Raw genomic sequence first — 27,823 nt, forward strand, 5'->3', positions numbered from 1 at the left:
TTGTGATGGCCGAGAATGAAATTTTAATGAAGACTGTCATGAACATATATTTCCTTGGCTGCCTGCATGAATAAAAACAACAAAAGCACACTGGACTATGTGAGACAGAGCGAGAGATAGAAGACATTTGTGGGAATGTATAACATTCGTGAAGACACAACAGAGCCATATGTGTGCTTTGAGTCATACAGGGCATGACACAGTTTCTTCATTGATGTGCGCTCTTGAATGATGGCACACAATAGTCTCTCGGGAGAAAAAGCCAGACACACTTTTTTTTCTTCTTTTGCTGTTTTTCAAACGTACATTACACCAACTCACATGCACTAACGGCTATGCGTATTCTACAAGTTCTGCGCACAGTAAGAACGTTGAATTAGAGCGCAGTCATGAACAACCACAGAAGCGGCCAATAAATGCAAAACCTTGAACAACTCGCACTTCTGTGTTAAACAACAAAGGCTTTGAGTCCTGCGCACAAAATAGAGAAGTTTGAATACGGAGACGACTTATTGCTCCTCATGTATGATCTAGCATCGTATGCAGCGAAACTTGCCAGCAGACAAAAAAAAAAAAGATCTGCAGGAAAAATAAATGAAAATGAAGCACAACAGCTGACTACAACACAAGTTGCTGCTATGTCAATCTTTACACAAGGTAGGTTTGAGGCCCCTTTCAACAGGCCTGCAGTTACTATGTCCAGGTATCCATTTCAGTACATAGCTCAGGTTCTATCATACAATTATGCCTGTTGAGAGGCAATACAAGGCAAGGTTATGCTTGCAACTCTAAAAGAGAGAAAAAAAAAAAAAACTCTATTCATAAACTCGGTGACCTGACAGAGGTATGCGGAAACACCGTCTCTCTGCAAAGTCTGCAGAATAAGTTTGCACTGGTAGCATTTGTTCAGTCATAGTGACAGAAAGAAATAGCATATACAAAGCTCTCAGACATTACTACGGCCGATTAAGGTCAGCCACTAACCAACAGAAGAAAAACAAGCTTACACCAAGCTGCGAGTGCGGTTAGCTAATACCGCAGCACAGTAGACACGTTAGTTAAAAGAAGATGGAAAAAGGACAAATACTCGTAAATACGCTCAAAGCAAAAAATACCTTATCACAGATACACAAACTCAAAAAAAAAAGTGGGGTTGGGAGAGGCGGGGAGGCAAGTATGCTGGCACTGTAGTTTGACCTCAAACGTGTATATAGCATGTCCGACAGAAGGATACAGCAAGGAGACCGAAATGAAACATAGCAAAAGGTTTTGCTGAGAATCCTGGCTTCTACTACCGTATCCTAATAAGTGGTGTGGCTTCATTTTTCTTAGTAAATTACCTCTACACGACTAGGTTCGTAATAAGAGTACACATGTGGCCGCTTGGCATTGAAATTATACGCTTGCTGTTCCACATTTCATTCCAGTCCTCGTCAAACCTGCTGGTTTGTCCGACAGCACGCTAAAGAAAACTTTGTATTTCCAGACCATAGCAAAATTCTTGCAATTGTATGACAAGAACATTAAAAAGGGCTCACATTTCTCGCTGCAACAGCGAGAAAAGCAGCTGGTAGCTTTGCTCATTCGGCAAGAAATGCAAAATGTGCAGTGAACAACCACTTTTCTGTGACTGTGACGTCACTTCGTGTTAGTTCAGCATAATTTGACTGCAAGCTGCTAGAAGCCATTTGACTCAACCCTTTGCGCAGCAAGTCGTCAGTAACATGGGCGAAATTATCCAACATCCTCTCAGGCAGTTTGCCTTGAAAGCTTGAGGTGGACTTGGACAAAACTTCTCGGGAAAAACCTCGAGAAGAGAGGTCATGATGAGAGTTGCGATGGGTCGGGAATTGTTAGACTCTCCTATTGGCAAAGTGAAGCTCCAGCTTTTTCTTGAATGGGGCACATTTTCTATGAATTTAACGCTTGCTCGCATTCTTAGAATGTGTGTTATTGAAGTTGTTGAGCACGGGATCATTAGCACTGCTAGCAGTGCTCAAGTGTCAGTTTTATCAATTATCTCCCAGAAATGAACCAAATATTAGTTTTTAGGTTATGCTGTGCGTTAGTGTGCGAGGCAGAAAATGCTAAACAATTAAAAAAAGCAATACTACATCAGTAAATGTGTTTTTTCATCCATACTGGCAGAAAACAACATGGTGAACTTTTAGCAGACTAAGCAGCTAAGTCACTGGATACACATTACTCAAGCACCAATACCGACGTTAGCAGAGCAAATAAAGAAATACACCAACAAAAAACCCTCTGCAATGCGAGGTTCTGCAGAGGGAGTGAGAACACTTTAGTGCATTTTACTGCAGTCCTCCATTTTTTTTTTGCCATTTTGCATTTCAAAGGAAAAGTAGCGAAGAATGAATCAATAAGGCTCTCATCCTTGATTCATAAGAGAAACGTTGGCCTCCTAAAGGCCTACAGACTTCAGTACACTTTCTACAGGCTGTCAATTTAATTTCAGTGAAACTAACAAGCTATTATAAGGACCAATTATGACCTCCAACAAAACTGTACAGAGCCAGCAATCTGAGCCTGTACTAAGGAAGGCAAGAAATGAAGAAAGAAAAGCCAAAACTGTGGAACAGCTTGTTTTCTTTTAGTTTTCCAGGGTGTGCCTTGAATATCGCAAGAACGACGACATCATCTTGGCAACCCCACAATTTGTGCGCAACCTCCCTGTTTAACTTCGAAAAAACACGACCACTCTGCCAATTCACATCCTTCCGCCTCTTAGACTTCATCTTCTTGCTGCTTCAGCTGGTGTCGTTGTCGACTGCTTTTTTTCCCCCCCACTCTTCGACTCGCATTTCATTTATTTTCCCACGTCTCCGCTACGGAGGAGGCCAACCGACGGAGGAGGCAAATCAGAAGATGGGTGACGATGTGAGTCCTTTTCCTCTCCGCGGTGGAGAGGGGAAATCAAGCCAAAACGGGAGGTAGGAGGGATGACTTGTCGTTGAGGAGACGAACGCCCTCTCGTTCGTCTCAGGCACGTCGCGTTGGCTGTGCACTAGTGTTTCCTCCGCCGGCTACTGCCGGCTGCGGCTGTTGCTGAGTCTGCGGATGCGCACCAGTGGCGGGTGCACCCATTACTGCCTCTTCATACGTCGGTGGTGGTTCCTGAAAGACGACAAAGTTCACACCAGACTCAGTTATATAAATCTTAGCTTCTTAAACAGGGTTCTGCTGGACCATTGGGCTCCTTGGAGTGCTTTTTTAGTTCCCAAAGCACATAAATTCATGCGTGCATGCCACAACAGCAACATTTAGCTTACTCTTCTTATTTAGGAACTAATATAGCGTAACTACTTACAGCAGACCGTATCACTAACTCCACATCCAGTGATTATTACTGAATTCGGTCATTTTTTATGGGATGTGCAACTGCATGCCCTATCTTATATTCATGTTAAGCACAAAGGGACAGAACTGCAGCCACTTTTTTTGAAACCAGACTGGGACCCCTGATGCCAAGGGAAAAAAGACCAAGAATGCCAGATCTAATGATATCTTCACTGGCCCTTTACAACACAACAATTCAGTCAACTTTGAAGAAACTGAGGATAAATTAAATTTAGCCTATACCGAACGATTATCGCATTCTAACAACAAAGAGGTTACACTCACTAAAATGGAGCCTTTACAAGATAGAAAAGGCAAAAAAAATTGAATAAAGGCCTTGCGACCACATGCTGTTTTCTTAAGGAAAACTCATACTGATATCAATGCCCTTTTTTTTTATTGCTGTTGTGGGTATCTCGAACCTAGACCAAACCACTATCGCCTTCCAGTCACAGACCACAAAATCTTCTGCGGTGTGGAGTGGTGCAAAGAAATGTTGTACAGTCGAACACGGATATATCGAACCCACATATATCGAATCATTGTCTGTATCGAACTCGTCAATTATCCCCTTGAAAATTCTGTGTAAAAGTATAGAAATTCGTACGTTTATATCGAACGATATTTTTATCCGCCATTGGATATATAGAACGCCGCGCGATCTCGGCACTCGCTGCACCCGCGAGCTCCGCGCCTCCGTTGAAAGGCTCGGAAAATGTGAGAGCGAGGGGGAGGGAGGCTCGGACTGTACTCCCGCTGTGCACGCTCTCCGACTTGCGGAACAGCTTTTTTTTTTCTCTCTCCCAATGTCTCTCATCCTTCCCCCGCGTAACCAAAAGGTAGCCAGGAACGAAGGCGCCGGCGGCCTCCTTCTTTTGCCTTTTTTTTTTCTTGTTGCTTTTTCACGAGTTTTGCTCAGCCAACCACAGCTCGTGCCTTTCGTACGTCGCTGTCGCCCTCGGAGGTCGCTGTCGTCATCGCGAGCGCTTTGTTGGCGGAAGCTGCGCACGTGAATTCTTGTGTTTTGTGCGCGTTCTTGTGTTTCGTGTTCAATATTGTTTTGCGTGCGTCTCACGACACGTGTGACTGGATCGTGGTGAGCTGACGCGGAAGCAATGGCCGCAGCAAGCACAAGCAGCGTCAAGAAGCGCAAGAACCTGGACTTTGCGACAAAGCTGAAAGCCATTCAGCGTGTTGAGGCAGGCGAGAAAAGTGCGACGGTGGCAGACGACTTCGGGATTCCTTGGAGCACTCTAAGCACCTTGTTAAAAAACAAGGCGGACATAAAGTCGAAAGCGGCGGAGCAACGAACGTCGGGAGCTTGTCGTGTGCGCGCTCCTGCCCACGAGAAAGTTGAAAAGGCTCTCTATGCGTGGTTTTTAGAGGTGCGGGCTAAGAACATTCCGGTGGATGGCCCAATGCTAATGGCTAAAGCCAAATGGTTTGCCGCTGCACTCGGTGATGACAACTTCGCCGACAACACAGGGTGGCTGCAGAGGTTTAAGAACCGCCATAAGATAGTTGGCAAAACCATTTCTGGGGAAAGCGGAGCCGTCATCAGCCAGGATATCCAGCAGTGGATTTCGAAGGAATGGCCGGAAATTTGCGCGAAGTTTTCACCCGCGCAAATCTTCAACGCCGACGAGACCGGGTTGTTTTGGCAGATGCTGCCCAGCAAGACGCTCGACGTCCGGGGCAGCACGTGTCACGGGGGCAAGATGAGCAAAGTCCGCGTGAGCGTTCTGCTCGCTGCCAACATGGATGGCTCTCAAAAGCTCCAGCCCTTTGTGATCGGCAAAGCAAGGGCACCGCGCTGCTTCAAAAACTGTAAGCAGCTCCCCGTTCGCTACGCCTTCAATAAGAAGGCATGGATGACGCGTCAGCTGTTTACAGAATGGCTGCAAGCGTGAAACGCTGAACTGGGCAAGTCGGGCGCGTCACGCTTGCCTTCTCGTCGATAATTGCTCGGCCCATCACACCACCTGCGAGCTCGAAAACATCGCGCTCAAGTTTCTGCCGGCGAACACGACAGCGAAGTTGCAGCCGCTCGACCAGGGCATCATTAAGTCGTTCAAAGTCGGCTACAGGAGGCGACTCATTGATAGGCTTTTGGTGAACCTCCGCATGGGCACCGAGCTTAAGGTTGACCTGCTGGGGGCCATTCAAATGATGACGGGCGCCTGGAGAGACGTGAAGCAGGATACCGTGGCCAACTGCTTCCGGAAGGCAGGCCTCGTGACGGCCAAACTTCCCGAAACCTGCGAAGACGGCGACGGCGACAACGAGCGCATGGACGACGCGTTTCGCGAGTTGTCGTCCCTTTTCCCGGCTGCCGTTCCAGCCGAAGTGTCTGCTGACGATTTTGTGAACGTTGACAGCAATGTTCAGGCTGTTGCGAGCCTCGCCGACGAGGACATTGTAGCTGCAGTCGCAGGGACCCAGGCCGACAGCTCGAGTGGTGACGAAGATCCCGCGGACGAGGGGGCGGCTACACGCTCGTACTCCACCGCTGAAGTGGCGGCCGCGTACAGCTTGATTCGCCGTTGTTGCGGCGACATGGAAGGAACCGGGCTTTCGCCTCAACAGCCTCGATAAGATCGAGGTTGGAGTCTTTAATTTCATTTGCAAGGCGAAGAAGCAGACGAACATAAGCGATTTTTTTTCACGCAAATAAAGCATTACGTTGCGTCGTGTGTGTGGAAATAGTTGTCATTCTTGAATGCTCCGATCGGTAGGTCATCGTCCGCCACAGGTAAAGTCTCTGGGCCTGTATTTTTTTATATCGAATTTTTAATATATCGAATTAATTCGCGATCCCCTTCGAGTTCGATATATCCGTGTTCGACTGTATTTCTTGCTTCAATTCTCTCAGCAATAAATGCATCTTTTGCCGCTGACCAAGCATTATCAGAGCCATGAAAGGCCAAACATCCGACTTTCACTAAGAACAAAAATTGCATGTAGTCGTCCTGAGTGTGCCTTTGCAAAGATTTTAACAGGAGGACCTGCACAGAACTCTCATGCCTGTTCTTGTTACGCAGCTAAGAGTTGCTGAAATAATGCTTCAAGATTTTAAAACCCCGAGACTGCTGGCCATCTTTCACAAGGAACTGAGGGCCCACGCCCCTCACTTCAAATGGTCACTCGGGTTCAACCTACCGAGTAAAAGAGACAGATTACACCCTCACTACTGCAACAGTTGCTTAACGACCATATTTCCACACTCCTCATGCAGGACTTACGTCCACAGGTGGCAACTCACCTCCTCGGTTGGGTGGTAAGGTGGTGGCTCGGGTGGCAGACTGCAGGCTGCCGCTGGTGGCAAGAGGTGGTCAAATGAGTCACCCGTCCTCGCGTTCTGTCCACCTGAGAAATGCAGCATATGGGCGTTTAAAAAAAAATGCACAAACGACTGCCCTTACTGAGAAACTCACAATCCTGCAGGGCAGGCAAGCATGTAGTGCTACAAAGGGCTACAAATGCAGCAACGACTTTTGCTCACACACAAACTCTTTATTTTGCATGTGTTATTTCTGCATATATATGTTGCTGTGATAGCAATAAAGTCAGTTGATAGTTTGCGCTCTTTCTGTCATCCTACTCTTTCCTGTGTTTGTCTCGTCGTGTGCGCAATGCCATACCAAGAAAGCTATGCACCAACTCGCCCAGCAAGAAGTTCTTCTACAGCTGCCAGGTGCTTGCGATTGCTGGTTGCCAAAGGAACAATGCATATCATCTGTTGTTGTCGGCATCAGTTGCGCTGCCACTGACTCTACCACCTTAGTAATGTAACAGTACAACAGAATCCTGCTGTTAAAGGGTAACTGCCGAGGTTTTAGAATTCGACGAGCTTAGAGGGATCGAATGTGTGAAACTTGCAGGCAAGGCAACGAAGTCCTTTTGCGTTAGCATTTCAAATGGTGCCGTGATGGGCGATTAAAATCCCGCCAGTCTTCAAGCTTCCCTGCAGTGCACAGTGCCAAGTGGGGGAGGGCGCATAATGACGTCATCTACGGTACCAGTACATTTTCAACGCCTAAATCCTTGTTTTGAGGGAAGAAAACCAATGCCACTGAAGGCAAAGCCTGCCGAGTGCTGTTTGGCAGCATCCAACGATGCATGGCAGGGAGTGGCTGACAGCAGCACAAAAGTGACGTTGCACCAAGCTTCTTTGCCCTCTACTGGTGCTGTGAACAGAAGCCTGAAATTTCATTTTATTTATTTATTTATTTACATAACTACAGCGCCTTTGCAAGCATTAGTGTAGGGGTGAAGTAAAAACAAAATGAGTGCACAGATGGTACAATACAAATTCAGCTGCAAATTGAAAGGCATGAAACAAGTAGTGAAAAATAAAACGATACGTATACACGTAGTTGTCGTGATATTTGCGTCACTTAATCACACTGTATCACGGTAAAACAGGCATGAGAAGTTAAAAGGAATGCTAAAACTCATTAAAAAAGAATATTTTTCAGATCCCGGATAAAAGACGAAGGGGTCCCGGGAACAATTTCTCCAGGCAAACTATTCCACTCATGTATTGTCTTAGGAGGAAAGAAGTTTATCCGGCAAGCATATTCACGCACTTTTCTAGAATGGTCCGTTCGTGCTGATACATATGTTGGTTTCTTTAGATATCTATCGTTATCGAGGCATGTTCTAGAGTAAAAGATATTATAAAATAGCGACAAGCGGAGGTATTTTCTTCTCGTTTCAAGCAGTGGCCACCCCAGGTTTCTGGAAATATCGCGAGATCTTTTCGAAAAGTCATAATTACCAGGCACAAAGCGAGCAGCACGTGCCTGTACGCGTTCAAGTTTTGCAATGTTGCACTGGGTTGATGGATCCCAAGTACTGCAATCGTACTCAAGAATGGGACGTACGTTTGACAGAAATAATGTTTCTTTTAGCTTAGTTGGCGCCTGATTAAAGTTTCATCTGAGGAAATTTAACATTCGACTAGCCTTCAGAGTTATGTATATGAGCATTCCATGACAAATTGGCAGAGAATACAATCCCTAAATATTTGTATTCTCGTGCAACCGACAGGCAGGTTCCATTCATGACATAATTGGTAAGCATTGGCTGTTTTTTAGTTGTAAACCTTCACATTTGTATAAATTAAGAGACATCTTCCAGGACTGGCACCACAAGAAAACGGAGTCCAGGTCGTTCTGTAAATGTTGACAGTCCGCCAAGCTAGTGATTTCGCGGTAGATACAGCAATCATTAGGTCGCTAGGTCATCGCTAGGTCATTGATTAGGTCACCATTCTAAATGCCAGTGCAAGAAACTTGGCCTCCTTTACCTACAGCCTACATAGATTTGAATCCTTGAATGTTGCAGCATTCTCAGAAAGTGGTGCAGTTGCCCTTGATGTGTTCGGGTGCTGCGTAGTCCGGGCTGCTCTGTTTTAATGAGCCGGTCCAGCTCTAGTTGCCAAAGAAACCCTTGCAGTAAAAATTCGGCTGTTACATCGAAATTGTGGCAGCATTCCTGCGTAGTGTGTCCAAAATGTCATCCTGCAAAGCCCATTTTACATTATGCGACCATTTTGACAACCAACGTTAGCGCACAGCATGGCAAAGGTATGATTGCCAAGTCCAGTGGCACTCGACCACCAGTGTGTACGTCAGCTCCCGGCGCGCTGTGCCTATGCAGACACCACGCTCACTTGGTCACGTAAATTTTGCTGCTGCTGTTGGCGCAGTTCAATCACAGCTGAGATGCATGTGCGAAAGAACAAAGGCACGAAAACAAAACTATGCTACAGCAGATGCCGCGCGAACAGTGCTGTACAAGAGGTGGTTGTGTGGGTTGCCTCCAAGGCTTCTGTTTCTGTCAGCTGCTTTTTTCTTGTTGCCTGCAGCTTAAAAGACAGTGGCAAGTTCCAACAGACGAGGACTGTATAGGATTAAAGCGACTGCCTTGAAAACAGTGCAGTAGCACACATGTGCCTGAACTTCTTCCCTTCTGCGTGCGCTCCTTCCTCACTACTGCCTCCCTTCTACCCCCAGCTGCTCAGGATAGGGTGCCTCGATAAATATTCCTTTGCTAAGGTGGAGACACCCATTGTCTGACGCCATCTTGAATCGTAGAGGTTGTGCCGACCCCTATAATGGAGACTGAGGTGCTAAAATTTATCCTGGAATAAGACTGATGTGTGGAAGCAGTACTGGATGCTCTCACGTGTCAAAGATGCTGAAATCCTGAGTTCCGGAGAGATATTCTGATGTGGCTAAATGAGCTCGCGATCCAATATGAGAGATGTCCACACGCTTTTAAAGGAAGCTGCACTGAGGCACTCCAGCTCAGGAAGACACGAGAGCCATCGCAGGACATTTTGGACTTTTTGGGCAAAGAATGATCAGGAGAGCCGTAAGGCCTTGCAAATTGCCGGGAAGTATGTTGTGTCAGCAAGAAATAATAAAAAAACAGCCATCGACAATGATATCAAATTTTTTCATGCACTGTTTTCAGCAAGACGTTTTCCTGCTTTGGTCCCGTGAAAAACATCACAGCATAGCTCTATAGTACATTTATAAATATTAATAGGTTTTCTCAGGTGCCCCCCTGTTCAGTATACAGTCACCGAGCAGGACCCGAAAAATGGTGCAAAGAATCGAACAATCCGAAAAATCCCTGAACTTCAAAAAAGTTGCGAAAAACAGACTTAAAAAATTGCTAACTTTGGCCGCTTCCAGTGTTGCATTTGCCAGCGACAATAATGGATTATATCTTAACCCGAGTTACGCTTTAATGTCTGCACCACCTCGTGTCATCGATACTAAACTGTGTGACACTGGAACAGTGTGTTTCCCAGGACAACGACGATCACGAAGACCGTGGTAGGGAACCCAGGGGAACAGGCAAACTGAAGAAGGCACCTCTGACTGCACAACCCCCCCCCCCCCCCCCCCCCCCCCCCCCCAACCACCCCCATCACTCTCGTTAAGCACCGCACACGGAAACGCGATCACACCCCCGTTCTTTGTAGGCCACCGAGACAGCAAAAAAGAGCGTGCCATTACAACTACAGTGGCCACAATGAAGAACAAATCGCCAAGCCTATCCAAGCCAGTGCTTCTGACTACTTCCATTTATATCCAAGATGGTGCCTTACAAGGCAGTGAAGAGCCAGTTGCTTATGACAGAAATGCTTGCTCGCATCCACATTAAGTCGAAATAACGAACTTTCGGTCTAAAGAAAAAAAAAACAATCTCATAGTATTGCTGGCACCTGTTTTAGTCCGAAAAATTTAACTTTTTTACTCCAAAAAGCCTGAAATATCAGTCACTAATATGTACACATTCTTGCAACGTGCGTGAAGGTTCCTGAACAAAGTCTGAAGTATCACGCACAACCAAATTATTGAAGTCTGCAAAAATCGGTCGGCTACTGTACGATCAGCCAATAATCAGTAGACAGTTTGCGGCTTTGTCTCCTGCCTTCCAGAGACCGCCTGCCCCGGTCATTTCACATCACCAATCTTGATTTTGAAATAACTGACTTGAAATGGCATTGGGTTTATCAGCCCAAAAGTGACTCAGACTACCATGCACCATACAGAAGGTTAAAATGTGCTATTGCCACGCTAAAACATGGCAAATGTTTTGTATTTATCAGTGTGCTTGGGTTGCCTTCACCACCAAGGCAGACACAAAATAATGCTTAGCCAAGAAGTGGCAAATGGCCAACACAAAAAGGGTAGTGGGAGCTCCCAGGACGAAAGGGCGGAGGCTATGTGATGTAGAACGCACTTCTAGAGTCTTCTGTGCATGCAACATTCCAAAGACAGAGTAATTGAAAACCGCCAGAGGAAAGATTTTAGAGAGAATGTTCCATAGTCTCGTGCTTGGCATACTGTTCACCAAGGCTGAGTGACAGTTCATCACATCACATATGAGGGATTGTATTGAACACTGTTCAAACTTGAATGAACACTGAAAAAAAAAAAAATGGATGTTCACAAAAGGAAGGGGTGTTTGACATTTGAAGCAAGGTAACGTAGGTTAAGAAAACAGAAAAATTGACTGCCTGAATCATTCAACCTCCCGTTCCAAATAGCCTCACCATATGTAAATGTCAGCACTACACTATGGAGGCATTTACTGGCTCTAACTGGCTCTCGTGAAATATCGTGCCTGGTTAGGCTTGGTTGATCCTTTGTTGAATAGCATCCATTACTGTGCACACACATTTTCAAAGTTTGTTTCTATGCATCTCTAGCTGTTTTCACAAAGTCAGCAATGCCAGCTACATGTCAAATCTCTCCTGGTCATGGTAGGGCCATTTCGTGTGTAGAAATAAAAACTGCGTTTCCAAGCCAAAAAAAAATAGAGATGGACGTCGCCATGTTGCATGGTGCACCTAGAAAGTGCCCTCTGGTGCTATCACTTCTTTTTTCTCTCACGCGGTGGGATGTTTTATTAAAGGACACTGCAGCTAATTTGTCGTTGCAGGAACAGTTTCGGATGATAAAGAAAAATTATTTGGACATAAACGCGTTTTTCTGGAAAAACAGCACTAAAATTCTATGAGTGTGGAAGTGTGGAGCAATAAGTGTGTTGCGGAAAACCATTACCTGTGCCAATTTTCGCCACAGCCCCTTGATTTGAACCATGTTTTCAACAGAATGCCATGCCTGGCCAAAGTGACAGAGAGCCCACTTACGTTGAGCCACCTCGCGGAGAGAGACACCGCGGCGGAACGGGATGATGTACCGGTGGGTGCGACTCCCAAATGGCCGGTCGTGCAGCCCCTGGCCCGAGTCGGGCTTCTGACGTCGCTTCCTGCAGGGTGTCACACGACATGAAAACGGCGCCAAGGCACAAACTCGCAACAAAAGGGAAAGGCAAAGGCACAGCAACGCAGCACTACATTACAGCTGTACTGAAAATATCGGCCCACTGCTTGAAAACAATCCCTGGCTTCACTGGTTTCACAATTTTCCATTAAGCGTCAGTGTTAACAAACCAAAGCAGTCCAACCTACAGTTAAAGCAAAGGAAAACAGCGCCACTAAACACACATATGCGGAGAATTCATGCACACTATTTTTAGCTGAAAGCAGGTTCAACACCAGATGCAAGGACAGATCAACTGATGCAAGACCATCTTTAAGGTGTAGTATATGCACGACCCGAAATATTAATGAGATAACATTAGAGGTCCCATTCTCGTGAAAAGCCAGTTTCCGACCATCCGTGTTATGAGACAGCGTGAGGCAATGAAATTATTTCATAAAAATTCAATGCAATTGCCACCTGCCCACTGTGGCACAGCGCAACAGCTCACGGGTTGAAAGACAGCCTCCCGAAGAACTATCTGTTCAAGAATGGCCTTATGGGAGCCTGGGAAGAGCATTCTGGGTCGCACAAGCCCCATCGGTGGCCAGGTTTGAAACTGCCACCAGTCGGGGCAGAGATGCATCGGCTAGCTGCTGCACCGCTGTGCCAGTAGTGGTATCAGGACTTCTCCCAATTGGTTAAAGTATGAACGAGGAGGAGTACTTGCGCGGGAGAGATCTCTAATGTCATTGCAATGTACTCTTAAGGATAGGTTAAGCATTGCCCAAGTTAACTTTTATAGCAGTGCAAAAAAAAAATGCCCTCTGCTAAGCGATGTCCCTGAATTTAAAGAACCCCATGTTTTTGAAATTGTTCTGGAGCCCTCCACTTTAGCAGTATACTAAGGTGTCTCCTTTTCCCTTCCTTTTTTTACTCCAACTTTCCTCCTCTCTTGGCACAGCTGAAGTGCCCACTAAGAATGAGACATCTACTGCGCCTTTCCTTTCCTCAAAGCCAATTTTTCACATGTAGAGCATGAATGCTTCGCAGGAAATTTAAACTGACATCACTAGTCGAATGCCCAATCTGCTTGGTAGCACAAGTCAGCGTGTAACTACTTTACCCTATCTAGCCTGTTGATCCCAAACATTGTTTCCGGCAGGGACAGACAGAAATGTCAGGCAGAAACCAGTTTTAGAATGCCTGATCAAGCCCAACAATAATCTTTAATGCTTTGGCCCAAAATGGCATTATCCCAACCTATATTTAGTGTGCACAGCACAGCAGTGGCACACGAGCCAAAGCGAGACTCTGCACTCCCAACACCGCTTGACCACCACTCTGTTCAGCGGCTCTTGGCCAGCGTATATTTTTGTTGCAGCTGTCGGAAAAGTTCCATCACCGCTGCGATGGAGCACGAATGAATGAAGGCGTGAGGACGAAACTGGGCCACGATAGCCGCTGCACAGGCAGTGTTGCATGAGATGCAGTTGCATTGGTCCATGCAAGCCAAAGGTTTTTATCATACGCTTTTTTCCCTTCTCCTGAGCTTTAAAAAATGTAGTTTCGAGACCTGTGATCAGCCAGATAGAGAGCCATCGCAGGGCATTCTGGACGCCCTGATCGCGAGAGCCATAAAGGCTAGCAAATTACTGAGAAACCAGCCAACAACTGATGAGTTTAGCACAGACTCAGTGCATAAGAAACTGCCTCTGTGCTGCTGACACAGCTGACATGATGGAAGATGGTGAAAGCAAACGGAAGCGTGGCGAAACCTGTGCAAACGCACAGATTTGCCAAAGTAGATGCAAATGCTTCTTCAACTCGTTATATTTGATTTGTTACGTTTAATCAGTGGTCTATGCATATGGCTCAGGCAATAATTGGCAGGACCCATGAACATGCTCCAGTGCAGGATGAAATAGTGTCACTTCCAAGAGGTGGCTTGCATCAGGCGTGATAAGATTTCCTCCTTTATGGCCCAACATGAAAAAAATGATTGAGGAAGTAACATCGACAGATCACGAATATGCCACTCCTCTTCTTAGATGCATTTCCTGCATGGGAAAGCCTGTAGCTACCATGATGCAACAGCACAAAAGCCACAATGTGGTGTTCATGTAGACGAATTTCTTTCCCTGTCTTTTCTTTGCATTCATCTAACCAGTGTCATTTTCACAGTTTTTTGCTCCAAAAGCGTATGTCGTTGACCTTTCGATGCGTACGTACGACCATGACTTGAGCACAGCCATACGACGTTCCCCGTTCCCTGTGTTTCGTCGCAACTGGGTCCCATGTTCGCAGTCATTCATCTCATGAGAGAATCTGTGCTGGAGTACCATCGTTCATCGCGACTGTCACATTGTCTTCATCTGTACGAAGTGAACGTTTGGTAAAAGTCGGGCTGCTGTAAGTTAGCTCGACTCTAATGTCTCAGGCAACCACAAGAGGATCTTCATTTCACATGAAACTTCAACAAATGCTGGTTACTCTTTTGTAGCGCCTTCTGCACTGTGCTTAGCACTGTCACCTCACATGACTCAAGCACAGTAGCATTTAAGACTTGCAGGAAACTGCCAATACGTACATGTATCCGAGGATAATGCAAGCGATGAGTATGGCTGCAGGTGAAATCCTGAACACGGACACCACGCCACCGTGAACAGGTCTCTGCAGGCCTGAGGAATCTGGAAGACAAGGGTAAGACATGCATATGCTGACACACATTTCCACCTACCCCAACACCACCACCATGCAGCCAGTGGCAACAAAAATACAAACAATAGCTGTTTACTCCAATACCAGTTAGGCTGCATTTAACCAGCAAATGTAGGTCCATCTGGTCTGTCAACAGAGTCCACCTCAACGCAGTTCAGTGGAAGCTACCAATCCTGGTTGAATGTGGCAACTGACAACAAGTCGAACAAGAGGGTTGTACTGAGCTTAGTGGAAAATTAACGTTTATGCGGTCCACCATCAATGACTGCCGAAATTGCTTGTGCATGCTGTGCATGTGTGTGCGTGCGTGGACATGCCTGTGGGCACATGTATCGATGAGTAATACAGGAACAAAACTGCAAAGTGTGCTTAGCTGCTGTGCAGGATATGCAGGTGTAATATAACATGAGGCTAGACACAGGGTTGCGGAGACAAGTAACCGTTACCACTTATTGAAACAAGCACTGCATTCTCAGCTGCTCATAATTCTAGCTACCCTTTCTGTATCCAATATCTGCATGCATTCCTGTAAACCACCGTCCTCATCTCACATCTCATCGTTACTTAAGTGCCATGCTGCACCTCACTCACATCTCACACTTACCATAATGCACCAACATGACAAGTAGAAATGGTGTGGTCACCCAAAAACTTAATCCTAAGAATGTTCGGGGCACTTTGGGCGGCCATAACAGCATGAATACACAAGAAGCAAATTCTACCACTACCGCAAATTGAAACAATCTGGCTAGCGCACAGACACGGCAAGAACACCGATAAACTCGGGGTACCAGTTGATGCAGAAATGAAAACCGTGCTGAAGTATCTGACAAGCACGGGTGGGCGTGGATATAAAAGCATCGCATTCGCAAGTCATTCAGGTTAGCCAACAGCATCGAAACCTAACTAGCTAGGATTTTTGACAGCAGCCAAAAATAGACCAACCAATACTGTTATCTATGCGGTGATAAAGACATCCTTCTCGCCAGGCCGCAGCAACAGAGGCAACGGGACAAGTCATTGTGTTGGCAGTGTGCTCAGGGCCTCACAAAAAAAAAAAATGGCAATAACAGCAAAATCGAAACTGAAGAAGGGTGCATCCTCCCTGTCACCCGTGAGATGCTCAACACGACAGATGTGCTGAGGCAGCTCTCGAGCTAACAGTAAAAACAAGAAGCAACGCAATCCCAATGGGCATACAAGTGACGTACGCAGTTGTTGATGATGAAGAAACGGGAAAAAAAAGGTCCACATTCACCACAAAAATAAATTTTTTCCCCTAAGTATTATTGTCCAATGATATATGAGACAGATACTGCGCCATTTCCTTTCCCCCCAAAACCAATTATTATTATTATTATTCCCCTAAGTATTTGCAAACCGTTTCTGAAAAATTTTAAGCATGCTAGGAGACGCTTGTAAAATTTTAAGCATGCTAGGAGACGGATTTCGATGTAGCAAAATTTCAATGCTACGAAGTAAACAGCAGATTTTACCGACTTCATTGAATCAAGGTTTAACTGTACCTGTACAAGTCTTGGACAAAACGTTCACTTAAAAGCTGCATGTGCCAGAAAGCTAAGAAGGCCACCAACCTGCGCATCGCCAGCCCCAGGCTGTGAGTTCCGTGTGGTACCCTTGCCTGCAACGACAGAACCTGCCGTCGCAAACAAGGTGGCGGTCACGGATGAAGCAGTCATAGTTGGTGTAGCAGAGCAGCAGGGGAGGGTTGCCTGCGAGGATCAAGCATCGTCGCCAGAATCATTCACATGTGCACAGGATCATTCCCATGTGTCTGCTAAACATCATGCTAAACACGATGAGCCTGAAAATGCCTGCGAAAGGGCACCCACCATCGTAACTTTATGAAATACGACTTGGCAAAAAATTTTAATTTCGCTACGTCAAGCACCACTTGTTATTTAGCGGTGCAATGTTCACAAGCTCCCAATTTGGCCGCACACACATCTCTTCCACATTCAGTGCAAAGATGGCAATGAAAGTAATTCTTTTTCACTAATGCTGCGTTCCATGAACTTTTGACTGCAGGTGCATACTTGGAAGAGAGAGCGAGTGAAAAATAAAGTTTAAAAAATGCCAAAAACCAAGCATTATGCGCACTGTGTTACAGGCTAAGCAGAATGACATACCATATGTAGCCTGCATCAGAGCAGAGTTAGATGTTTAGAATATGAAGCCAATGTCATTTTAACACTCAAAACTTGTTAACCAAACAGCATCGTCCGCACAGGTCACGTCCCATTCCGAATTTGACTTGCCATACATGACGTGCGTGTAAAATACCACAAAAACCGAACTTGTGTCGTTTACATTTTTTGGTCGTTACAAACCCAGGACCCTGACGATCGTAGAACCTCTGTTCAGAGGTGAAGTGATGCTCCATTTGGGGAATTTCCCTGCTCTCAGGGATATTGAGAAGCAAAATTCGGCAAACAGGGCACTGTTATGGAATTTAGGAAAATTCAAGAACCGAAACTGTCCCAATTTTTCCAAACTGGTGGAGTTTTCAAGCTGCTGCAGGGAAAAATAAACCTGAATTAGGGATTTTGGTGTCTGGGTAAATTCTCGGCTATGGCATGGACCATCACTGCAGCAATGTTAGCTTCCCAGACCTGGCTGTTATTCAGGTGACAAACTACACTACTCATCATGTGAGAATGAACTGGAACACACTCTTTGAGTCAAGCTATAAGGTGCAGAGCATTTCCTGCCACCCTTTTCCATGCTACACTTTTTGATGTACACTACCAACATGCTTTTCCACAAGCAATGAGTGCATGTGTACAGCCATGGATTAAATGAGATGACACTAAACTCATTAAAACATATGATATTGGTTAGAGTTTCAGACACTTACGAGAAAAGTACAGAGAATCCAGATAACCACACTAAAGCACTTGATGTAACATGACTGGGCACTGTGCCAGCCATTGACTAAAGAACCACACATGTTGACTCACTACTATATTACGAATTTCGAGAGGAGCTGGCAAGTTTTAAGTGAGTTGCACAAGAAACATGTCTAGGCATACTTTCAACTTCAACCACAATAGAGTGAAACACCTTCTATGATGCCACGTTTCATTCCAAATGGCACTTCAGCACTTCAGCCCTAAGAATGGCATGCTAGGCTGTTAGCAAGATAAGCAAGCAATGCTTGAAAATTAAGGTCACCTGTGATTAGATAAGTTCGCTCTGTTGGAAAAAAGAATTCAACAATAAAGAATCCAAACAGTCCATTATATCTGAAAATTTTTAAATTGGAGTCTGATGAAAAGAAAAAAAAGTGTTAGCAGCAAAAATAAGAAGGGCAACCAAACCTAGTACTACAATTTTGTGCATAATATTGGGTATATTGGATTGTCCGCTGTGACTTGATATGCTGCTGAAAGCTTATTAGTACCTGGTACACAAGTGGAGTTGCCGCCTATGGACTCCTGGTAGTAGCCATCCTTGCAGCGGCATGAGGAACCACGACACGCCGACGCATTGCTGCCGGCCTCACACTGGCCATCCGACCGGCACGGATCTCCAAGCTTGCGGCCTACAAGAACGGCCAGCATCTCCAATAAGTAAAACAAAACCTCAAAGGTCACCTTGATGCAAAAAGAGTTATTCAGTGGGGGGGATTTATTTCTGGAACACAAAAAAAAAACTGGTAGGTGGTACTGTTCTATGTCTATTCTCTACTTGTCTCAACTTGGGTGTGTTGGTTCACAATTATGCACAGTGTTAGAATCTAGCCCAGAAAAGTGTGTGAAAATAGTACTGTTGTTTTAAATTTACAGAACGGCATTTTGGAATGCAAGGTATGGCATGGTGTCTCGGGTTTAACATCCCAGAGCTGTACATGGGCTACGAGATACGCTGTAGTGAAAGGCACCAGATTAATTAAGACCGCCACTCTTACCCCCACGACAACAAAAAGTGCGTATTCTAGAATATCAATTTGCCAAATTTATGTGAGCCAAAGTTTCAGGTAAGTCCACCAAATAAGATTGCTGTATGAGCAAAAAATTTGGAGTCTTGCAAATCCTCAGAAGCAATTCTCTGCAGCAACATTGATAACTACAAACCAGCCATGCTGGACATGGGTATACAAAACAGAAAAGGGGGAAAAAAAATAAAAAGAAAAGCTTTCTACAAGGCTCCCTTATGGTCTGCACCACAGTTGAACAAAATCTGAGTGCCCCGCCACCACATGACATGGCAGCTTACTCAAAACAGTGACTGCACAGTGCTGCTAGATCTTCCAATTTCTTTCTAACTAATACAGGAGTAAAAAAGGAGAATGGCACAGCATGCAGCTAATTCTTGCCAGAATCATTTCAAGGCAGTTTATAAATGAGGCAGATAATGTGACCAGATGCACAAAGCGAATTACTTCCACTCAACACTTGGCAGTATGTGTAAATAAGCAAATCTCAATAAAAAGATATTCAAGACAACCAGGGCCCTAAACGCAGCATGACCATATGGAACCTTTTCTCTGGAACTGTTAAGCACAAAGATCTCACGAGTTTTAACAGGCCACCACCATTACAGAAAGTTCCAGTAGTTGTGGTCTTACAACCAATGTCGACTTGTAAAGTAATTGTGGGCTTTAACATCCTGAAGCGACACATTGCTATGAGGGGCACTGTATTGGAGGGCTCTGGATTAATTGCGACCACCTGGGGTTCTTTAACCTATAATGACATCACACAGCACACAGGCATTTTTGGATTTTGCCTCCATCGAAATAAGGCTACCGCAGCCAGGAGCCAAACGCCAATGCCACTGAGCCATAGTGACAGGTTAAATGTTGAATTGTAACTATGGTTGCAGGCGTTTGGCTTGACGAAGGCTACCAGACTTCCTGCTGTCTCTATCTGTCCACTCACATTTGAGGACAAATGGAAATCAAAACATACCCCAGTAGACATTTCATACACAGTGCTGTTGAAGCAGTGCAAAAACTATGGAATATTAATTGCCATGATTACATTTACAATGATCATGCAAAGTACAACAAACTACTTGGTTCTAAATAAGCACTGTACCCAGTTCTCGGCATTTTGCCTATAAAATGTATATGAAAGATGAAACATGTGGAAAACAAAACAGTATTAAAGGCCTTAGTGCAGCCTCCTTTCTTATGCTGCATTTTTTCCATGCTGTTTGAGCAAAATGAACAATAACCGATTCACAGAGCTGCCCATATTGTTATTTAGGTCGCCGAATAAAAGACATGAAGTGCTGTTAGTGATGAAACATGCCTGTCTACCTAGTGTTACCCCCCCAGTAACATTTGCAAACTTGAAACCTACAACGTACCCAGCCTCAGCTCTTGCCTTTAGGTTGTCGAAGAGTGAAGCATATCGGTAAAAGAGCACGGACAACCCACGTCACTGATCTTGGAGAAACGTGCACAAGCAACTTAATTGCTACGAGGCCAGCTCCTCGTGCTTGCCGATGCATGAGAGGTCATGCACGCAGAGAAGTCATGCATGTAGAGAAGCCACGCACCGGTTTTGCAGATGCCACCATGTTCATAGTAGCCTCGACGGCAAACGCAGACGTGCCGGCTTCCACAGTGGCTACGGTTACGGTTGATGCATGACTCGTCTGACAGGCAGCGCTCCCCTACTGGAACCCCAACTGCATTTAAATACACAACAGCAGGGATGTCACCACAACTTCACATTCCAAGAGACCAATGAGGAGAGTGGTCAAACAGGCCATTCCATCACGGACAGAGATAGGAATAAGCCTTTCTTCCCCAGGCTAGCTACCTCCTAGCTTCTACATGCACAAATATTGCACAGAGGTAGCATTTTTCTGTGGCTGGATACACTTTAAGAGTGAAGCGGCAAACACCTCACAAGAGAAGCTCTCCTACCAATGGTGTCCACATATTATCATGATGTCACAGAAAACCGCCTTGAACCTGCTGGCGGCTACCACAGATACAAGGTAGTTGAACGCTACAATGGCCCAAGTTATTGCTTGGACGATTACCTTTGAGAGGCATCTGTTGCTTCGTTCTTGAGTTGTATCCGACCATACTATCATGTTAGTTCCTGTTCCTTGCTGCCCTAGCCAGAAAAGAAAATGATGCCCTGGCAACAGCAATGCCAGTCCACAATTGCACAATGGCACAGCTCAATGAGCAGATCACCCTCTGTTGCAAAAAAGGTGGAGCACTTACTGCCGCTATTTTAGTTTGTTTGGCAATGTTCCCTCTCCATTGCAAAACGTGACCCTGCAGTTACTGACTGCACGAAAAAAACACATTACTCATCCAACCAACTCATAGAAAACATAAGTGCTTTCAATAAACGAGGCAAGCAGGCATTACAAAAGAAAAAAAAAATGACAGTGAGGGTGAAAACACACATTCCAGTAGTAGCCTACTTTCGAAGTCAAGGCAGAAACAAGGCAACAGTCAACTAAAAGATAAATATTTACTTCTCTGCATTAGTGACTCGATTCTCAGTGCTATTTCATTAAAACAAAACATGAACATGCTACTTCACATTTCAATGTCTACCAGCATTTGGCATGAGCATGTCTTGAGCCTGGTTGGCAAGTGCTTGCTTGGGCTACACCTTGTTAACGGATGCTGGCCGTGAAACAAGGTCTCGTCACATGGTGACAAAATATAATGCAATATTTGCGAGTTCCAAGATGTTCAAATTTCACTACACTGCATAGCAGAGTCTACTGGGGCAGAATCGGACTCGTTTTTCTCACAGCAGAACGCTCTAGCACTGTCAGCGATTGAACAAAACACAACGTAAACATCGTTAGTTATGAAATGACAGCATGCATGCACTACAGTAGGGGACAAGCTTTTGCAACTCCCACAGTAAAGGCACTGTAATGAATAGTAAATTGTGCTACAAAAAGAAGGAGCAAACTGAAATAACTCTGAAAGATAACAAACGGAGCTAAGTCGAACCTAAGTGTATTACTGGCATATTTTTCTACAGGCAAACACAGTGAGAATCTGCTTGGAACTATTGCTGTTAGTTCACAGTTTGATGACATTGCACGGCAGCCTCATATTTTTACCTGAAGCCTTATCAGGTGTGTGTGTTAGAGCAAAGCACACACAAATTACCGAGAAAAAAAGAAATGGATGCCAGACTCACTGCTTGTTTTACAGATGCCAAATCAAGCTCCAACATCAGATAAGCCCAAGTTGTTCAACCAGATGTCCGTTAGATAACTGCCTATATAAAGAATCTACCACAGTTAAGTCTGGCCTTCATCCCAAGCACCTTCTTTTCCCGTGTGCGCTTTTAGGGTGACCTTCAAATTCAATCAAATGCCAAATAAACCAAATCTGCACTTGTCTAAAATCCAACACCTATCTAATTGCACACCTTGTGACAAATAGTACTGACCGTGAACACTTGCCCACTGCAATCTTTGCATAAAGCAAAAGTTTCAAGTTCAGTTTCACTCCCAACACAGCACCGGCCTGAAATCCACTTCCTGATAATACCTTCTATCACGAGTTCACTGCAAAAATGCAGCATGATTTACTCCACTGTTACATCCTTACCACCAACATTTTCATGCTCTGTCAGCCATTTCTCTCATTTGGACTCGCAGTTCTCGGTCTTTATTGTCATTTTTAAGCTACACAGCCTTTCCTGAATGCGTTAATGCACTTGCATGGACAGCACGATGCTTTGACATCTCATTGTGAACTATACACAAATTCCGAACAGATACACACTGCTCAGCTACATGATCACAGCACTATATTCATGAGCTCTATTTTGCACTGTGTCCAGGTTTGTGCACTGCAGACAGTAAAACGCTGCCTTTCAGTTCATTAATGTAATAAAATGTTGCACTGTAACCAGTACAACGCTGGCTTTCAGTTTATTAATGTAATAAAAAGTAAGCTTAAAAAATACCAAAAGAAGAGAGAAGGGCGTTACCCTCCTGTTGGCCACTAACTCACCGAAGACGCAGCTGAGGCTGGAGTTGACTAGCTCTTCATGGTAGCCGATCTGGCAGGCACAGCTGTGGTTGTGACACGCATAATGGCTCGCCCGACGGCAGTCCGCGTCTGACTCACATGGGCTCCCTGTGGCTCCCGCTTGTTTGTGCAGCACGAGCAGAACAAAGAGAGCACACACACATGTAAGCAAGGAAACTGTCTAGCACAAAAGGAAGTGACTAGTAAGTGCTGTTACTCTCCGTTCATTCACATTTACAAACATGGTTTATTACACACTCGACTCTCGTTACTTCAATCTCAAAGGAGACCAAAATTATGTTCACATTATGTGGAGTTCGAATTAATACACCTGATGTTGAAGGGATGAAGGCGTCAGTTTGGATAGATCATTGTATGTTATCATGAATGTACTTTCAGGTGCTAGATCTAGGCCCACAGCGGTTATTTGACGTGCACCTACAATCTTTTTTCTAAGTGTTTTGAAATCACCATCGTTGCCATCAGCCGAGTCCACTTCCGATCAAAGGCTTTTTTTTAACGGCATCCAATTTCTATTGTACTGCATAAGCCATAGCCCTATTGCTCGGGCCGATTTCCTAACCTTGTCCCTGTGTGCTCTTCTCAGTCATACCAAGCTACATTTTCTCTCTCTTGGTGCACATGCTGATGCTTTAATGCGCCGCTGGTGGTTGGTTTTGTGCATTCCATTCTTCCTCGTGTTCAATTTGTGTCCGCTCTCAAATCCGTGCTGCTTTTTGTCTCTTAATATCATAACGTTGCATCTATAATTTCTCTTTCCATCACTTTCTGCACTGCTGTTAAATTCTTTAACATTATGCCTCTATCGAAATGTGGCCACCGCAAACGGGGATCAAAACTGCAACACTGCACTCAGCGGCAGGTCATGATGGAGCACAAAAAAGAAGTGCACTAAAAGGCACAAGAGAAACCACAAGCAATACTTGTGGACTAATGAAAACAGATCTACTGAGAGCAGCAAGACTTGTGATTTTGCAAGAAAAGTAGAAAAATGGAAATATGCTACTGGAAGGCATGAAATATTAAGTTGTGGGGTAGTCACTGGGGCATGCTAAGCGAAAAAAACAAAACACACATGATTGCAAATGCATGTTCCAAGCAGACCTCTAGTGCAATAGTGTGGAATCTCTGTACTACACGAACCACGAACCAAGAAATATGTTTTTTTGAAGTCTGTTTACCGAGTGTTGATACTGAGGATACCACAAAAATACATAAGCACAGCATGCATACATCTTCCCACGCAACAGGAACATAGTGAAAAAACAGCGCTAGCAACTGGGTCTAAACTGAGGGCCTATTTACTTGCACGTATGTGTCGGTGGATTATAGCTAAACCCCATGCATAGTATGGCCAGGACACAAAGGCAGGTGCTTGGTGTGTCATATTTCAGTGTGCACGCTGCGAGCACGCAGTGGACATAGAAACAGTAAACGAAACAGCACAGAAAACATATGGACGAAGAAGTGACACAGGAGGCTACGCTAGTGTCGTCCTGTACAATTACTACCTCATCCATATCTTTCGTGCGCTGTTTCATCAACCATGAAATATCAACAAGCCAGGACATCCATTTTAGTATATGGAAAGCTGTGCTTGCAGTCCCAATGCTGCACTTTCATCACACACATGAAGCTGCTTGGCTGTAATGCTTGTAGTCAACTGGCTCCTTGCAGGTAAATCCAAAGATATAAGTGCTGCTTTATTCCAATTTTCGAACCAGGCATGACATACTTATTTAAATGGCCTAGGCCTCGTACACAATGAACAAATCTGGTAGACAATTTTTACAAACATACTCTGATTTGTGAAAGGTAGTTTTTGTTTCTTCTTCAAATGAACTGACAGCACAGCCACGCCAACCTGTCAGATGTGTACTGAACACCGAAAGCCGGAACGGAACAAGGAAAAACTGCATTCCGCATCCAAACTGAGTAAATAATCTGCCATTCGCGCAATCATCAGTTGGGTCTATAGGCTACCTTATCAGCTAGGTCACATCAAGTTAGTCACTCGAAGCCGAAACTACTAATAATTACAAATACGCGCAGAAAACCGCTGCACCCCACAGTACGGCAACCCGAAAGCGCATGGAGATATGCTTACACGCGCTTAAAACATCGAGTTTGTTTGAGAAAGAGGGATTAAATAACCCTTTCGAAAGCGAATAAATATTGAAAATGAGACAGAACGAAGACAGCCGAAACGGCCGCGATACTAACAATTCGTGACGACGTCGCACACTCGTCAGAAAGCGAGTGATGATAGTCGAATTACACACCGTAATTACTATTAATGAACGAAATCACACCGGTTTCTAGTGCCAAAATATTTATAACAGAAGTCAGTGCCACAGTGCGCGCACTTTGCAACGGGCTTCCAAATGCTCGGCACAGCGCGACTAATCAATTTTCGCTTCGTGTCGTCATCTTGCCAGGCGTTGTTTATTACGCGCTGCAAGACGACTCAGAATGCCTCGGGCCCACAAAAGCAAGCCTGCATGTGATCATTTTCAAAGGCCAGCTCGGCGAAAGAACTGAAATTAAACATCTGTTCGTCTTCCACGGCGCTGACTCGAAACTTCCTCGTCAGGGATGATGCGTGACGGGCAAGTGCAGCGGTAGAACTGCGAAATTTTTTGTCCGTGCGTGACTTTGCAAAACGTACGATTTGCCACGCCAAGCTCAGATGCGATGGACGCGCTAGTGTGCAAGCTGACGCCAAGTAAACAGTCTTGGCCCAGCGATCGGGAGCCGCGATTAGCCCGAGGCCAACGGATTGTACCCCGTAACGTCAGGTCGTTTCGCATCTGTACTCCGTCGCACCTGACCTCGAAAGACAAACAACGGGAGATATGTTTTCCAGTCAGGTTAGCGAGTTTATGTTGAGGTCTAACCACTAGACGCGTCGTGGAGGTCGGCCAGCTCTGCGCCCAGCGACAAAGCAACCGAAGGCGTCGCAACACGGCAATCTTTTACGTGCTGCTGCTATCCCTAGTCGAGCAGCTAGATACGCTTTTCGGCGGCTTACCTTGCGCCGATGATCCGAGAACATAGAAAATGAGGACGCTGTTGACGACAAAAAAATAAAATCTTGACATTTAAACGTTATAACAAGCGTTCCACTATCATAGTAACTTATGCTAATCGTAGGGAGCCCTGTTAACGCTGGGTCGATTCGAAAATGTTAAAAAGGCAGAGCAGATTCGGCCGGCGCGCGGAGTGCGAAACTGCGGCACAACATGTGACAAAATGATGCGTAAATGGCTGGGCGTTCGCGAGGCTTTAAAAGACGGTTAAATTCGTTGCCTGTATGCAGCTCGCGCCTTAAGTTCTCGCTGCTATTTTCCTGTTCTCAATAAGATTTTTTTTTTACTTTGAGGGGTGAGATGGGAAGTAGCGATAACTTTATGGTTTCGAACTCCTGTCGGCGAGACCTACGACCGTGGCGAAACCGAAACTACACTTCGTTGGCAGCGTGATAGCAACACACTTTCGGTGGGCGTAATCGTGCTCGTGTTCGCACTACGAACGTGCTACACAGCTTACAGCAAGCATGGCTGAACCTACGGACACAGAGTTTGTTATCACCATGGAGGACGCAGTAAAAAGCGCCACTGCCTGGTACGATGAATACTGGTCTACCCTCGAAGTGGATCACGACGAAATCATGAAGATCGCTGAGATGTTCAAGTACCAACGGTTTGACCCCTCCACCACAGCTCGCAAGTGCTACCAGGTGGGCCAAATAAGGGGCTCTTTTCTGCGAGACGTGAAAACTATGATAATTCTCGCTTTGGTCTACGGCAATAACCTGACCTTAATTGAAAAGAGGTTGTCAGGGCACAATCTTACCACCTTCAATGAACTCAAGAACGCCTACGGGCTGAAAAGCAAGTGCCCAACCACCGAGGACGTTACCTTGACTCGAGTAGCCACCGCCTTTGCTCACTGGACCTGCTCGATCCTCAAAGATGTGGCTGAGCGCCTGCCTGTACCACACAGCAGAATGCTGGAAGAGAGTGAGGGATACCCAGTTGAAATGATGCATGTAGCCTTCGGTAACCTTCTGGGCCCAGAACTGGACCCTGTCGCCAGGGACCAACTCAAGAGGGCTCATTCCCTCTACTTGTATCATTTCACTAAGGTAGTGCACCCAGACCTGAAGAAGTCACCTGCAGAGGCGGTTATCAGAAGCTTCTCAGGAGCCCTGGAAGCCGCCATGAGCAGTACCTTCTTGGCCAGCAGAAGGCTAGCAGTTCTGGAGAAACTAGGCGTACTGCTTGAAGGCAGGGTTACACAGGCAGTGCTGACAGCTGCAGCAGCCTTTGACAGAATTTCAGGGAAGTGAGTCCTTGCAGATAAATCCTTTTATTATTCAAGCCACTGACAGTCGTTGCCGTGAAGCCTATATGATTTTAAATATAATGGTGTGATTGCATGATGAACTCTAGAGCCTGGACTTCGCCGTTTGTAGGAAAAGTGTTATTCAAAGGCTGAACTGTTAAGTGTATTTTTATTATATTGCTACGTGTGTTTGGAGGACGACAAAATGTTTTTGAGGACGATGACGACGCTGTGGTGTGCTCTTGTGAAATTGTGTGAGCTGTTTGGCTGTCTGAAGCCTTTGGCCCTTTGCCTCGCTGAATACCTTTGCCACCACGTAACACTATGGTGAGCTTGAGAGGAGTTAACCGTGTTGTTTTCATCCTCAAGCTTTCCCTTATTCTGTTTTGTGCAGTGGTTATCCCTGTGTTTTAGATAGTGATGGGAATCAAGGGCTGGTATTTTAGCGGTGCCGTATCCGCATTACCTTTTCCATTGTTCTTGATACGTGTAGCATTGATATATGCCTTACTACACACAATAGCCTCATTGCAGCCCTCCTGTTAAACCTAAATCGCAAGGCAAAAATAAAAATTAGAAGGACGCTTAA

General features: G+C 45.3%; 2 protein-coding genes across 2 annotated transcripts; one reads left to right on the forward strand and one right to left on the reverse strand.

The window, feature by feature from the left end:
* LOC144133410 (uncharacterized) lies at nt 1-26,252 on the reverse strand. Its single transcript, XM_077666498.1, has 9 exons — nt 25,919-26,252; nt 22,849-22,986; nt 20,397-20,528; nt 18,292-18,432; nt 16,463-16,600; nt 14,737-14,836; nt 12,035-12,153; nt 6,620-6,723; nt 1-3,135 (listed from the first exon to the last, which is right to left on the reverse strand). Exons 1-9 carry the CDS (start codon nt 25,986-25,988, stop codon nt 3,001-3,003), a joined length of 1,077 nt encoding a protein of 358 aa, XP_077522624.1. The 5' UTR covers nt 25,989-26,252; the 3' UTR covers nt 1-3,000.
* LOC144133413 (uncharacterized) lies at nt 26,167-27,823 on the forward strand. The gene has a single exon (XM_077666500.1). It carries the CDS (start codon nt 26,444-26,446, stop codon nt 27,236-27,238), a length of 795 nt encoding a protein of 264 aa, XP_077522626.1. The 5' UTR covers nt 26,167-26,443; the 3' UTR covers nt 27,239-27,823.

This window comes from Amblyomma americanum, chromosome 5 (genome assembly GCF_052857255.1).
Source record: "Amblyomma americanum isolate KBUSLIRL-KWMA chromosome 5, ASM5285725v1, whole genome shotgun sequence".
Taxonomy (NCBI): domain Eukaryota; kingdom Metazoa; phylum Arthropoda; class Arachnida; order Ixodida; family Ixodidae; genus Amblyomma; species Amblyomma americanum.